This window comes from Malaya genurostris, chromosome 2 (genome assembly GCF_030247185.1).
Source record: "Malaya genurostris strain Urasoe2022 chromosome 2, Malgen_1.1, whole genome shotgun sequence".
NCBI lineage: Eukaryota > Metazoa > Arthropoda > Insecta > Diptera > Culicidae > Malaya > Malaya genurostris.
This window is the reverse complement of record NC_080571.1, coordinates 59,031,397-59,048,317: the sequence shown is the minus strand read 5'-3', so window position 1 is coordinate 59,048,317 and position 16,921 is coordinate 59,031,397. Positions and strand designations below refer to the sequence as shown.

Here is a 16,921-nt window from a genome sequence, read left to right as displayed (position 1 = left end):
ATCTTACTGAAGCTACAAATTGCTTGCCAGACCATAGCTTTCTTATCAAATTTTTCGACTTCAATCGATGTCTCGGACTGGTTTAACACTTGCCCTTCTCGCACCGTATAATATTGTGGTCCCGGCAAGGATTTGTAATCGAGTTTCACATAGGTTTCGTCGTCCATGATTATGCAGTTCAAGTTTCCAGCAAGAATCGTATTGTACAGCTTTCGAACCCTCGGCCTGATCGATGCTTCTTGTTTCGGACCACGTTTTGATTGTTTCTGCTTCTCATTCCGTGACACTTTCGTGTTGTGAAGTTTTGAAAATGCACCCAGGTGAGCATAGTAAAGAAAGACGAAATTCTACATCAAAAATAGGTAGTTAGACACTTCCAAAATTCTCCAGTAAAACTAGTGGCAAATCATTGACATCAATAGTCTCTAAAAAAAACTCTGGAATATTTGGCGACACATACAAACATGTTATGCGACTAAAGTACGATTCACATGTTTTATCAGGTGACCGATATGCATGCATGGAAAAGAATGGTAACCAAAAGGAGCTGTTTCTAACACTTAGAGCAAATTTAGCAGCTGCACGATTATAATGAGTGGACTATAATATAACTGAAACTGAAACAAGCGTATCCCCAGCAAGCCGTTTTAGTTTTATTTATTCGAACAGTTCTACTGTCAAATTTTTAAACTGGTATACGCTACCGTTCTATTATTTCTTTATTTGAAATACAGATAAATGTGCATTTGTGGTCGTACGTTAAAACTGTCAGAAGAGTCATGGTAATTTTGTATCGCTAGTGCAAAAGAGAGAAGAGATACCAAAGACTCGATGAATGTATGAATATAGCGGGGTTCGATTACAAACGTTGAACATAAGGTCAGAATATTGCTTTATTCAGTGGATATAGAGGAAAAGTGAACAAAATTGAATACCTTCTATAGATAAACCAACAGTTAATCTATTTATCTGAAATTGATCTGATAATATACGATAATTTTAAACAGGAAAAAACCAGAGTCGTAACATTCATCGATGTGTGTCTCTATTTTCTGTCAATGTTAGATTCGCCCTTCTTTGAAAAACAGCTGAAATCAAGCAAAGAGAATCTGTGACTTACTTATACGCCCCTTTGAAAAATTCATCGAGAGTTCTGCAAATTTGCACTCTCCCGACGAAATCGTATACTTCAAGTTCGACCGACGGAACTACCGACTAAAATACGATTCAAAATCTCTCCGTACTAGGCCGACCCGAGACCGACTTGGATAAGGTGCACACGCAGCTGTGTGCAGGTCCTCTAAAAAAGAAAACGTGCAACGGATGTCCTTCGTTGGTGCAATATGATCGCAAATTTACATCCAAATCTACAATCTGGCATATGTGGTTCCGACGCTCATTATTTGAAAATTCTGCGACGATTTCATCGCATTCTTAGCCCCACTGAAGAAACCCAAGAAGAAAAAAAACGAATTTACCATTCTGTTCGCTTTTCTTCACTCAATTCCGACTTCGGCTGGAGGTGAAATTCATTCGCAATCGATCGTTGCACTGGAGTCCGCATTGATTCGGATTTCATACTAAATTTCACATGGAATTTTAAATTAAAATTTCACCCGCTCGGATTTAATTCAGGATTCCTTCCGAACTGATAATTTGGACATACGCTTCCAGTTGCGAAACACAACGTTACAACGCCTGCTGAAAATTATTAAAAATTAGTCAAAATTGATACTTTTATTTTTAGCGTGCAGATACGACGATTTGAAAAAAGTTTCCTGAAACGTAATCTGAATTATGTACGATTCAGACGATCCGGCTTCTTCCGTCACCGTCACCGGAACGTCAGCCTCCGTCAAAATTAGTCAAACGAGTTTTCCCTTTGCGCATTCACACGATCCAGCAGAGATCCGGAACGTTAACGTCCGTCAACGGCAAGCTCCGTCAACATTTCTCCGAAAGAATATTTGACGGACTGTGATTATCGCACACATGCACGATTCATATGATTACGGTATTGAGCTGACGTTTGTTATGCATGTATTCGGTGTCAAGATCCCACTCTTAAACAAAATATACCACATATAGGTAATTAAATTTATCAGTAGATTTGCAAAGTACGTTACGTTGGTGAGTGGAACTCTTTGTTTTGTTTTTCCCTCTTTCTAGCTAATTTTGAAAGTTATTTATTCGATTAAAAGGTAGGAAAACAACAGATTGATTGGCTTCAAAAGCTCCCAGATTTTGTATTAGTGGAATAAAATTGTGCGAAACTAAGTTCTTAAAATTCTGCGTGTAAGAAAATGACATGACGGACGCGGATAGGAAACCGGATCGTGTGAATTAGAATGACGGTGACGGACGTTGACGTTCCAGTGACGGTGACGGAAGAAGCCGGACGGTCTGAATCGTACTTTAGGTTTTTTACCGTCACTGCTAACCTCAATCGGATGAACACATTTTGACAGTTCAGCAGTACTGTTTGTAAACAGAAATTTCTTTTGTTTGTTTATTGACAAATTGGATCAGACCATTTACGGTCCGTATCGCCTAAATAAAGGTTTAAAACATTTGTTCACGATTGAATACGGTTTGTTTTTGATATTTATTAAATAAGTGACTAGTTGCAAAGTGTAAAGATGATCGTTTTAGATGTGCTCTTCGATTTTTGTTTAAGCTTGTTTGTAAACAGTACCGCTGAATTGTCAATGATGAATACTTGTTCATTTGTGTCGTCACGATAAAAAACCTAATTACAATGAATTACGAAAATAATATTATTATTATTATACAATAGTTGTTCATCGCAAGAAGCTAGAGGGTTCGCAATAGTGTGACGAAATATATTTCTTGTTCGTGGAAGAAAGATTTTTCTCGTTCTGGAGTGAATCAGTGTTACGACGCCGCGAAACTGTCATCGGAAGTCAATGTAAAAGAAATTGCAATCGAAAATAACACTGCAATCGAAAGAATAACCTAACAGGGTAAGATGGAGCATCACTGACTAGATTGCCCTCGGCAATCGGCATCTGAGAGCTTAAGTATGCCTTATAGATTATGAAAAAAAAAACAATCACTGACTTGAGAGAAACTAATCACTAAAAATTCACACCAATATTTTTTTTGCTGTTCATGAAAGCACCATCTACTAGCCGATGGCACCACTAACAAAAGCGCCATCTACATGTAAAAATAGATATCGCACACTCTTACCACCCACTTGTACGCGGCGGGCAGACTTCCCCCCAGACGGCTGGCTATGTCTGCCAGCCATTTTTGCCGGAGTTCTGCCAGAATTCCGGAAAAAATCTGGCAACAATGCAACAACCGTTTCCGACAGAAAATTTCGCCTAGCGGTTATTATCGGTTCTGTTTCTGTCGGATTCTCGCCATACAAGATTGGCAGACCCGTTTTGAATCGGTTCTACATTTTTAGCGTCTTGGTTTTATTTTTTCAATAAAAAGTACATGAATGACAATCAGTTATTGCTCTTCATATATACTTATTATATAAAATGTTATTGCAAATAACATTTTTTTCTCACTACCAAACATACCCATATTTCAATCTCATTTACCTCGTCTCAAGACTCGTTTTTTGTATGAACATTTACGATTTACGAATATCAAATGAAGTCGAATAAAAAAAAAGAAGGAAGAGAGAAATAAACAAGACACGTGTGGCGAGGTAATGACGTAATTTCGCCTAGACAATGTTGACAGCTGCCAGAATGCAGCCAGCCTTCTGACGGTTGCCAGAATTCCTCACAAGCGGGCACCCGCTACTTAATTTTGGGTCAAAACGTACCCAAAATCAACTAAAGTGCAGCACTGTGTAAATAAAATTAGCATGGTCGCACTAAACATTTTTATCCAAACTTAACTTGTTACCGGTTTCCAAAAGATCCGGTAAAACGTCTACAATGGGTTCGATTTTGTGTTCAACATGTTAATGAAATATAATCACTAGATTTTTTTACAGTTCCATTTTCCCGACGGAGAAAAGTCCTATGCCTGAGACTTATGCGAATAATTAATCTTCCTTCGAAACCCAAATTTCCAATTTAAACATTCAATAAATCGATTGGTAGCTTTTCGTTTGAAGGCAGGGGAGGATAAAAAATCAACGCAAAATCAATTCAACAGCCGAAATATGCTCAATTAACTGTTTTAAAGGTTAATCATTAATAAACAAAAAAGCATTTTTCACGTTTATTTCAAATCAAAGACCGAGCCTAAAATTCTAAACTAAATTAATATTTTTTCTCAGCATAAAAAGATAAAAAAAATTGTAAATATGGCAACACTGTAGCTGATACCTACCCGCTTGTGAAGAATTCTGGCAACCGTCAGAAGGCTGGCTGCATTCCGGCTGCTGTCAAAATTGTCCAGGCGAAATTGGTTCTTTATCTCGCCGTACGTGTCTTGTTTATTTCCCTCCTTTTTCTTTTTTCTTTTTTATTCGACTTTATTTGATATTCGTCAATCCCGCATGTACGTAAAAAACGAATCTTGAGACGAGGTAAATGAGATTGAAATATGGGTATGTTTGGTAGTGAGAAAGCAATGTTATTGACAATAACATTTTCCATGATTAGTATATATGAAGGGCAATAACTTATTGCCTTTCATATGTATCTTTTATTGAAAAAATAAAACCAAGACGCTAAAAATGTAGAACCGATTCAAAACGGTTCTGCCAATCTTGTATGGCAAGAATCCGACAGAAACAGAACCGTTAACAACCGCTAGGCTAAATTCTCTGCCGGATACGGTTGTTGCATTGTTGCCAGACTTTTGCCGGAATTCTGGCAGAATTCCGGCAAAAGTGGATGGCAGACATAGCCAGCCGTCTGGGGGAAATCTGCCCGCCGCGTACAAGTGGGTAAACATGCAGGTGGTATTTATTCAACAAGCCGAAGATTACGAGAAAAATGACTCGAGAGGAAGAATAAGAAGCCAGTTGTCAGGTCCAGAGATTCCAGATCTGCAGATTTGTCTGTAAATCTGCTGATTTCGGACATAGCGCTGCAGACATTTTTTTGTGTAGACTTTTGAAAATCGAGTTTTTCGCAGACTTTCGGTCAAAATTTACAGACTTTTGAAATTGTTGCGGCCTTTTTTCTTTGCTCGTCAAGTCAGTTTAGCGTATCATACTTTATTAAGAAAATTCAAGACAATTGCAGATTTATTTTTCGGGTATACAGACTTTTGCAACCCTGTCTGAAGATATTTGAAAATTTTACCTGTCATCTCTGGTCAGGTCTTGTCTTAGGTTTAGAACTTTCATTATTTACACGGACGAAAAAACGTTCCGCGAGGCTGAAATAGCGTTTTAATAATTGTTACAAACGGCTTCTTTCCCTTATCAATCCAGTAATGGTCTAAAACAAGATTTGACAACTGGCTTCTTATTCTGCCTTCCGAGTCCTCTTTCTCATAATCTTCGCCTTGTTGAATAAATACCACCTGCATGTTTAGGTATCAGCTACAGTGTTGCCATATTTACAATTTTTTTATCTTTTTATGCTGAGAAAAAAATACTAATTTAGTTTAGAATTTTAGGCTCGGTCTTTAATTTGAAATAAACGTGAAAAATATTTTGAAAAATGCATTTTTGTTTATTAATTATTAACCTCGCCCTGTTGAATAAATACCAACTGCCTGTTTACGTATCGGTTTACGTTTACGTCCAGTATTACATTTTTTTTACAGATTTTTTAATCACCTTGTGCTGAGCAAAAAAAAATATAAATCTCATTCAAATTCTTAGGTTCGGTCTTTAAATAATTTGAAATAAAGACTGTCCCAGAAAGTATGGACGCACTTTGATTTCGCTGTAAATAATTCACAAGTGTTAGATATTCAAATTTTATTCGATATACTGATAATATTAGACTACAACAACAGAATATTATTCTCAACATTTTCTACTTAGCCACTGTAGACTAGCTGGTGCACCTTCTTGCGAACGTTCCTTATTAAATTCCGCACAGACTTCTAAGGGCGACAAGTTTTGACACTTTTCCAATCTTTTTCGAACTGTTGAATGGTTTCGGCTTCCGAGACATGTTTCCTAAGATATGCCTTCGTTAATGCCCAAAATTCTTCAATTGGTCGAAGTTGTGGGCAATTTGGTGGATTCAAGTCTTTTGGGACGAAAGTAACATTTTTGGTAGTATACCATTCTACCGTTGATTTCAAGTAGTGGCAAGAAGCAAGATCTGGCCAGAAAGCAACAGGATCCTTGTGGCTTCGAATCATGGGTAGAAGTCGTTTTTGTAAACATTCCTTGATGTATATTTCGCTGTTCATTTGAAGCAGTGGTGATGAAGGGTTTCGAAATCTTACTGAAGCTACAAATTGCTTGCCAGACCATAGCTTTCTTATCAAATTTTTCGACTTCAATCGATGTCTCGGACTGGTTTAACACTTGCCCTTCTCGCACCGTATAATATTGTGGTCCCGGCAAGGATTTGTAATCGAGTTTCACATAGGTTTCGTCGTCCATGATTATGCAGTTCAAGTTTCCAGCAAGAATCGTATTGTACAGCTTTCGAACCCTCGGCCTGATCGATGCTTCTTGTTTCGGACCACGTTTTGATTGTTTCTGCTTCTTATAGGTTCGAAGATTCAAACGTTCTTTAGCACGAAGAACATTTGACTTCGAAGTGCCCACTTTTTTGGCAACATCCCGAACCGAAACCTCCTTCATTTGCTCGAACGCCTTCAGTATACGTTTATCCAACTGAGGGTTAGCAGGACCCTTTTTTTCGACCCGTTTTCGGTTTTTCCTCAAAGGTGTTATCCTCACCGAACTTCCTGATTGCATTTCGCACGGCTTTTTCACTTACTCCTTCCATTTTTTGCTATCTTCCTCAGTGACAGTCCGCGTTCTGTGCACCATTTGTACACAATTTTTCGACGTTGTTCTGCTGAAAGTCCACGCACAAACTAATGAAAACGAATAAACAACTGCACAAGTGGTTAGAGAAGAGTATAAACAACAGGATGCAGCCAAAAAATTGACAGACTCTGAACCATTGCGAAATGACAGCGGTTTTTGGTTGCGTCCATACTTTCTGGGACAGTCTTTATTGACAATACTTTTGATCGTGTACTGGAAACTTCATTGGAGAGGAAACAGTTTAATATGTACAATGACCGCTTCTCTCAATGTTTCAATATTCAGTTGCAATATTTAAAGCTCCAAACGCTTGATTTTTTCGAAAAACGCGGACGCAAGTTACCAAGCCAATTGGATTGACGGTATTGACAATACTTTGGACTGACAATAATATTGTCTCGTGTAAGGGCCGCCGGTGAATCAAAAAATTTTTCAATTGCGTAATTTAACAATCTTCATTGTTCAATTCATCCTGGACTTTCGGTAATAACAATGGCTTTTGTAGATAAAGCATTCTGAATGAAAATCGTATTAAGAATTGAAAGTAACTGTCACCAGTGGCTTGCTATTCCTGTGGAAATGACACCACAGACTAACAGACAGGACACTCAAATTAGATTCTTCAATCATTTTAACGGTCATTTCGAATATTCCTTTATTTGGGACAGTACTCACATGTGTCATGATGGCGCCACGTTACCCTATCAAAAACATCCTGTCTGTCATCTAGACTGTTTTTATTTTTTTCATTTACCAACAGAGTTGCCATTCATATAGAATTACCTGTAATGTATTGATTTGTATACGTCCATGCGAATTTCATGCAGGATACAGATTTAATACATATTGCCAAAACTATATACATAATTGTGCCTACTTCTTATCCTCCAACGCAATACAAAATCGAACCCGTTTTGTTACAATATTTACTTGCTTCTGGTCTGCCGCCACTTAATTTCGGGTGAAAACTACCAACACAATAAAAAATAGTCTAGATGAACAACGTTGAGTCAAATAAATGGTTACCTTCCAACATCGCGAAAAAGTTAAATATATTATCAACGTAATCCAATCATTTATTGTAACGATTCATTTTCAAATATTTCGATGAAATCAGGCATCCCTGCAAGCAGCTGATCGGTGTTGACAAACGAGGAGAAACCAACTAGTAAAAAAACTTTTACATAACACAAGGGGTGTACAGATAGTAAATAGTTCGCGCAGTACAATATAGGTGGAACTAGTGCATCACGAAAAATATATTTAAATAACAATTTACTCATACTGTCATGTCTGTTAGTCTGTGATGACACCATCAACTAAATTTGTTCTCTCACGTTACAGCTATCATGGATAACCGAGGAAACGGAACCGACAATTGGACCAGTCACAATTTACAGCAGATTCTGATCTATTATCTTACTTGGTATTGTCGTCAGCATTTCCAAAAGTATACGGTCGGACGAAGAATCGTCAGATCGAAAAGATTCGACGATGTTTTCCTGGATTTATACCACCAACAGAGACGTTGGATCTACATGTTTGATATGAAGTCCCGTCGGTATAAGAGTTATGATAGTTTGTTTGGCACGTCATCCGTATCCGGTGAAGATTTTTACATACGGCATTATTTTAAAGAATACCTTCGGTTAAAGGATGATTGGAGTACGACATTAACCGAACTGATTGTATGGATTCACACGGGATTCAAAAAGGCGGATTTTGTTTTAGAACCATACGAATGGGATGGCGATCAACCAATCTTTTTAGATGCCGTTGAAATAGGTGTGGAACGATACAGAATAAAAAACTATGCATCATTGGGTCAAAAGCTCCTCCGGCATGTCAATCCGCTGTATGAGCTAGCGAACCGATTATCCTGTCTGTTATTCGAAAAGAATCTCATTGGTCCGGATACGATTCCTCAAAACTTTTACGATGTATTGTTGAGAGATGTTTTCGAAGACAATCGCTTTCGGAAGGATTTTCTGGAGGCAAAGTCAGAACTGCCGGCAGAGGTTCAAGAATTTCGCAATTATCTGGAAAAGGTGCTTGAACAAAAATTTCTGCACCGAAATCTCCGCGACTTTCGCTTGAACAAAATTGACGAGGAACCGTTTTCTGCTCACCTGAAGCTACGTTTGGAACCCCCGACGCGGATCGCACCGGAACGTGCTTCGTGGACAAGTGATTTCCGAGCAACCATGAACGATATTGATCGATTTTTTTCGCTTCTTGTGTTTTATACACACGCACCAACGGTGACCAGATTCCGGAATTTGCTGCAAACAAAAGTGGACATTGAAACTCAAAGCGAGCTATCGCTGTTCTGTGTCAAGGGAAGACAACTCACCGATTTGACGGTGGATCGTTTTTTCCGATGGATGGAACTGAGGAAACGTTACTCGTACGAACTGAATGATAATATTCAGTTTGAGGCCGTGTCGTTGGAAGGACTGGAATCGACGTTGAGTGGGTTTGGTCGTGAAAAAAATACTGCAACTTTAACAGTTGTTGCCAGTGCCAGTGTGTTAGTAACGGTTGAAAGGATAGTTCGGACACTTCACCGACTGAAACTCCGCAACTATCTGGTCCTAAATGACCGACAATTTGCGACTTACTTCGATGAGCTGTTGACCCTAATGCCGGGGCTCATGGAAAGCAAACCTTTCATAGTATTGATCGACAAAGACTTGACTATCAGTAGCTGTAAGCTTAAACTAATAGTGGACATGGGGTGCTCCACCATTTCGGTGATTCCGAGGAATGCCGCGAATTCAGTCAATGTGTTCTCGGATTTCTTCAATTTTACAAATCTCACAGGTGCAATCAAGTCTCGTTTGTTATCGAAAAAGATTTTAATACAAGAACGCATAATTGCATTAAATACAATACTAGATGAGAGTTACTTCTCCGAACTAAGCGCAGAAGCATTCCTCGATTGGAATTCAAACGATCGCGAATCAATTGGTTCAAACCAGTTGATAAGTTTACCTAAGGGTTATATCGAGCGAACGGTTTACAATGATAAAAGTAGCTTTAAAACAGTTTCAGATATAGACTTTGCAGCAGTCAATATATTGATTGGTGAAACAGGTATCGGAAAAAGTGTCACTCTTTCGAAACTTGCTCTCCATTTCCAGGAACAATTCCGTGACCATTTAATAATCCACCACGACAGCAAAACGATAGTGCATCTGTTTTCCAGTGAAACCAGTGAAGACCATTTGAATACCTTAATCAAACTGATTGATGCAAAACAACTTAATCAGTTCCAAACATTTGTGCTCAGGAAAATGATGCTGCAGAAACGATTGATCCTGCTCTTGGACGGTTTCGACGAGATCAGTCACCAGAAGGAAAGCAGTGCCGAGGCAATGGTAGAATGGTGCAGAACAGCTCCTTTTAAATTGATTGTCCTAGCGTCGAGACCACATCGTTTGAGTCTTCTGAAAGAATATTTCCTCGAAGCAATGGTTCTTCAGTTGAAACCGCTCACGGAGCAGAAACAATCGAGCTTACTCCACCCAAACTGCACCGACAGCCTTTCGAGCGGAGACGAGATTGCCCAAGTCTGCCGGTTACTATTCGACGGCTGTAATGTAGATAACCTACTGGGAATTCCACTACAAGCAGAAATCATTGCCTCCATTTACAAAGAGTTCGTCATCTCCCGCAAAAGTCATACCATTGCCGACGTCATGCAAGCTTTTGTCGATAAAAAATTTGCTGGGTATGCGAACAAGTTTTACGATTTATCGTGTAAAGCACACGAAGTAGTTCTGACGATTTTACGGACAACCTTCGAAAACGATCACGCGGAATTGGCCTTCCGAATCGAGATGGAACAGTCGCTCGACTACAACAAATGTGTTGAACTCGATCAGTACGGTCTGTTGCGTATCGACACTGTGGGAATAGCCTTCATCCATCCGTTACTGCAGAAGTACTTTTTTTGCCAATATATTCTGACTCACTACGTCGAGCAGGACATCTTCAACAACATTTTAAATGCTTATTTCAGTACACCGACGGATCATCGATTCGATCAGTTTCTGGACCATCACATCGGCCGAACGAACACCAATCCAAAGCCTGTAGGAATTCCCCAAAAACTCAAAACGTCCGACTTCAATCGAAAAAGAAAGTCTCACCTAAGCTACAAATTACACCCGGAAAAACTCGAACAGTTCTATCTCTTCTTCAAGCCCCGTCCGTCCGAACTGATTTGCAGGTACCTTCGCACAACCATCGACAAGGGGCAGTTCAACACTTTTGAGGCAATTTACGACTGCTTGCTTTGTTCCTCGTCGGAACAGACCGTACAGTTCGATTTCAATCCGAACTGTAAACATCCGTCGATAGACCTGTCAACCGTCAGCGAGGATCAACTCGTTCAGCTACTAAATGTTCTGCAGAAAAAACATGACAACGATTTTGTTCAAAAAATATTCGGAAGATACTCCCCGGAAGAAGCTGATTTCGTCAGTATAGCAATCGAAAAAGATTACCATCAGCTGACAGTGCATCTGTTCCGTATCGAACAGGACCTGGTGGAAGAAGATGAATCCGATCGGATCCAGGAGTACATCGAAGGCCGGTGGCTCCGCTATCTCCGGTTGGTGATCGAGCACCGAAGGGATCTACTGTTGGAAACAGTACTCGGTTGCATTGAAAAACGATGGCATCCACGGGTTACGAAATATTTTCTGATGACGAAAAACGTCCTAGCAGCATTGATTATGGCGTGTGAGAAAGTCGATGGATCGTCACTAGAAACGATTCGGAAGGTAGTCGATTTTCTTCGTGAACATTTGAGTACTTCCGATCTAACTGTTTTAGCTAGGAGAAAATACAATTGCACAAACAGTTTTGAACGCGTTGAAAAAGTTGAGAATAAAGATATTAGGAATCTGTTCGAGGAGCTTCTTAGCTGCAATGCAGTGTGACCAATAGTGGATAGTTATACATATAACTATCAGAAAACTGTGATTCGAATTTCATACGAAACCATAGTAAAGATTATAAAAAATGTTGTGTGAGTTTTATTGTATGATGTAAATTGTTTATGAAATGCTTGTGATTTTGTTATGGATTTTATACGACGCACTAATGAACTTCATAAGCAATCCTTGCGTGAAATAAGGCGGGTGGGTAATGTCATAACGACATAACTGGATGTCGTGAATACGAAAACAACTGACATGTTTCTTAACATTTACGAATATCAATTAGTTGATCAATTATATGAAATTGTATGCAGAATTTGAAACGATGTACCTAAACTAAAGTACAGATTAGTTACATTTAACATTCTGAAACACAAATATTATTAAATAACCAGTATAGTTCTTTATAATAAAATAATGGTGGCTCTGAAAAGAACCTTTTATGAAAGCGTTTGTGATGGCGAGTGATGAATTGAATTCGAATTCCGATGGATGCCGCTAACTTCCGTCATCTAATTCCAGGCTGAACTGTTGTACGTGGGTGCGATACTGATATGGTTGGTGTAGGTGTAGCGTTTACAACCGATTATACGCCCTTATTCTGAATAACGACGTATTGATTTTTCGATTGAATGTGGTTCAATCGAATCATAGCTACCTTTGATTTTGCTAGCGTTATGGGGAATACAAATGAAATACGAGGGAAAAAACGATACGACGTTATACAGAATAAGGGCAATAATCTTCCAATAAAGAAAACATTAATTCGCTGGGTCGATCAATGATACAATAGGCCTAATTTATTGAACGAAACTATCAATATGCTATAGGGATTCGTTTCTAGCATTCAGAAAGGTCAAATTGCGTAATTCTCTACGACATTAAACTCTGGAACATTTTTCGCAAAAACAACGAAGGCTTCACTTGATCTCGATTACTGTGAATTTCACACAGCGAAAAGTGCACAAATCTAACCAAGCTGTTCTAGATTTGCACTAAACTGAGGATATTTACCTTCGATTTGCGAGCAAGAAATCCTAATAGCTCTTTAGAAAACTTGTAGAGCCATTACAACGGCTGATTTTGTGTGATGCTCTCCACCGTTGTTTTTTCATCAATGCAAATGACTGGCAGCTGTGACGTAATCGCTCTTGTCGGAAGCGAAACTAGCTTTGCAAACGACACAAAATACATCTGCTCGCAGTGGCGATAGAATCCAAACTGATCCAATTTTGGTTAGGAGCTTTCTTTTTACGTGATTTCGTTTGTAGCTTTTTCACTAATGGGCGGTCCTAACGGCTATAAAAATAGCCGCATACAGAATTTTAATGTCGATTATTTCATTTCGGATTTGCATAATTTATTGAAAGAAACTATCAATATGCTGTAGGGATTCATTCCTGCCTTTCAGAAGAACCAAATTGTGGAACTCACTACGATATTAAGCACTGTTCGGAACATTTTTCTCGAACGATATGTTGTACAGCAGCAGATATTTTGTTCTCTTCCTCAGAACGCGTTCTGATTGGCTGGTGTTGACATGGGTCAAATGAGACAGGTTTTTCAATAGTGTACTATTGAAAGACTTCAATGCTTTTGCTATACACGTTTAAGTTGAAAAATTTCGATTCTATTGGTAGCTAGATTATATAAATCCTTTCACAGATCACTGAGCTATGAGCTTTAAAAATACGAGCAAGGCAAACGCGCCTTATGGATTATCTCCTGGTTTATACCAAACATTTCGGAAAAGTTTAATTTTGAATTATTTGGGATAATGTCACACAACTGATAATTTTATCATAAAATTGTGATCATATTTCCGATGGCGTGTAGCAAAAATTATGTTGATTCGTTAGATACAACAAGAGATATTCACGATCAAAAACTTATCACTCTCTCTGAGGGTAAATTTTGAAAAGGCACCCCATAGTAAAGTAAGTCGTATTCACGACAAAAACCTGTTTTAATCCACCCAGTGGTGCAATGACGCCTTTCTCATTTTCATTTTCTCCTGTATATTACAGCAGAAATTCCCCGAAATGCTACAATTTAAAAAAGTTTAGAAAATAGTTTTGAAGATTTCTGTTGCATAATACTGCTACATTGATATACTACATTTTAATTTAGGTTAGTGAAAATCTATTCTATCATATGTGAGAAAGTGAAGTGAGCTACATTTCAAAGTAACAGAGGTATTTTGGCCCACTTTAGGATTGATTTTATTTCGGCCCACGTTGTAAAACTATCCATCAAATGTTGTAATATCTTCGAAAAACCCTTCAGCAATAGATGATTTAATGTGATTAGCTTCAAATTGATACCACATGGGTTACTTAACATCGATTGAATTCATAAAGTTTGTTAGGTGGGCCAAAATATGTGAAGTGGCCAAAATACCTGTTAGCCTATTGCATTTAATTACTATTGTTGGTACTTCCGCAACCAAAAGCTGGAACCGGATGTCGGATCCAAATGAAATTCAGAAACTTTGTATGAGACCATGAGATCTTTCATTTGAATCTAAGTTTGTGAAAATCGGTTCAGCCATCTCCGAGCCATGAAAAGTGAGTGGGAATATACATACTTACACACAGACATTTGCTCAGCTCGTCGAGCTGAGTCGAATGGTATATGACATACAGCCCTCCGAGCCTCGGTTCAAAGCTCAAACAGTTTACAAACAGTATTGCTGAACTGTCAAAATGTGTTCATCTGATTGAGGTTAGCAGTGACGGTAAAAAACCTAATGCAGAAGTGCTGCTTGTTTAGAGATGATACTTTCAGCAAGAGCTTTCAAATCGGTAGGAAAATTTTTAATTATTTCACCTTTTCAACGATTTCTTATAAAAACGGACAAACTAAGTTGAAAAATCAAAGTAGAAGTGGAAGAAAAAGTTTTATTCTGAGGTGGTAATGTTGATCTTAATTTATTGTGCGAAAACTAACGTTTATTTAGGATGGAGTGTTATACTTGGTTCAATACCATTTTTCGAATGCCGGGAAATAACAAATAAAACATCCAAAAGAAATAGTACTCGATCCAAAGATAAATTTTTCTTCTTCACTTCTGGTGCCGTCACCTCACTTGAGATGACGCCGATTGATGGCACAGCGATTTAGCAATATTGCCAGTTAGTTTTCGTTTATAGTCCAATGGACTTTCTTTTCACTGGACTACAAGTGAATCCCTCGCTATGTGACAACGTGGAGTCACCGAAGTACGAATGAAAATCCTTTCTTTCTCGCGAAATACTCGAATTTTCACCGCACTAACACGATACGACGTGTTCACTCGTTGAGGGTTTCACCGGAAGTGAAAGATAAACTCAAGATAGAGTAGTCTACGATTTCTTATGTATCATTCGAATATGACTCCTCGAAGGGCTCGGTTTACTGTCAGTTTCAGTCTTTTGAAGCAAAACAACAAGAGCCTCACCGCTACACGCCAGCCGCATTTTGAATGAAATTTCATTCAATGCGATAAATAACTGAGAATTCCGACTATTGAATGATAGAACAATCTGCATGATCATATGATCAATATTCAGTGAGTTTTACTTCGTATATGTGTGATTACCATTCATATATTATATGACTGTCAGTTACGTTTGAAATGTTAGTGAACTGTGTGTTAATCATCATGAATCAGACTGAATGTACACGCTTAAAAATAGTTACTCAAAAATGAGTAAGATCTCACTCATCTACAGAAAAAGTGGAACAACTCTAATTTAGAGTAACTCCGAAGTTACTCAAATTTGAGTTCTTCCACTGGAAACGATATTTGGGTAAAATCTACTCATTTTCTGGGTAATACTTTATTTGTACATGTACCAAAAATAGAGTAACTATCACTCAAATTTTGAGTGAAATTTTATTTCGCATATACAAAATTTGCAAAAAAAATTGCTCCTTTTCTGAGTGTATTGTATTAAAATATTAAGTAATTGAACTGAATACTATATCAAGTGGTGGTTGCTTGGAGTAGTGTGTCAATCGCAAATTAACATACATGTCAGTTATGCTCAGGCACCAATCATACACTTAATCACCTCATAAATGACATTTGAGCATATTCGGTTTCATTCTAAAGCACAACACGGAGTTTATCATTCCGGTTTTTGCAGACACAACACCGTTTGTGTTGAGCGACTCACCCTCGAAATACGCGATCTCACTAACAAAATATACAACCTGTTGCTACAAATGGTTATTACAACTTTTAGACTGATCTTGCGAATAGTAACAAAAAAACGAGTTATTGCGTTAAACTCAAATTTAGAGTAGGAGTTACTCAATATCATTGATGATAACTACTCAATTTTTGACGTTTCCATGTATCATTTGAAAATGAGTAACTAGTACTCAAACTTTGAGTAACTTTTTCTAAGCGTGTATGTTACCCATTGTCATTTTAATCCCTGAGAAAAGTTTATTCCTAATAATGAATTATAGAACAGTTCGAATAATTTTATGATGAGCGAAAAATGAGTTTCACACTCATTTCTTCTGATTTTCTTCCATCATTTATATGATTGGCATAAATGTATGAAATTGTATTACAATTGTATGTAAAATTGATAGAATCGAAATGAATTTGTTATATCATATTCCCGTAACAAAAATCTTTCCATGCATGTATTATTTTCATTTTGCAGTGTTTCATACAATCGAACACAGAAGAATTTCTTCTTTCGAAATTTGAATGAAACTTTTATGATTCGCAATGTTGAAGGAAGAATAACATAGCTTGATTTTATTATTAATTATCAGTGCATTTCCTCCAATTGTTAAAATATTTTTGGATAACTTGTCAAAAAAGTCAATGACAGAAAGGTAAACAAAACGCGTTTTTTAACCGAAGTTTTACGATTAAGTTTTTCATTTAATACGTATTGTGGTGGTGATACGAAATCAGTGATTAAGAATGGTGCTCGATGGAAATATTGGAAAACCTGGAGTCAGAGTACTTTGGTGATTATTCAGTGAAGTAAGAGTCTGTAGTAGACTTAGAATTCACGTAATGTAAGGGCAATTTCTGCTTTAGACAAACAATTATTGT

The 16,921-nt window shown here is 37.9% G+C and overlaps 1 protein-coding gene across 1 annotated transcript; it reads left to right on the top strand.

The window, feature by feature from the left end:
- Positions 1-1,804: 1,804 nt before the first annotated feature.
- LOC131430121 (uncharacterized) lies at positions 1,805-12,304 on the top strand. Its single transcript, XM_058594836.1, has 2 exons — positions 1,805-2,984; positions 8,252-12,304. Exon 2 carries the CDS (start codon positions 8,257-8,259, stop codon positions 11,854-11,856), a length of 3,600 nt encoding a protein of 1,199 aa, XP_058450819.1. The 5' UTR covers positions 1,805-2,984; positions 8,252-8,256; the 3' UTR covers positions 11,857-12,304.
- The last annotated feature ends 4,617 nt before the right edge of the window (positions 12,305-16,921 follow it).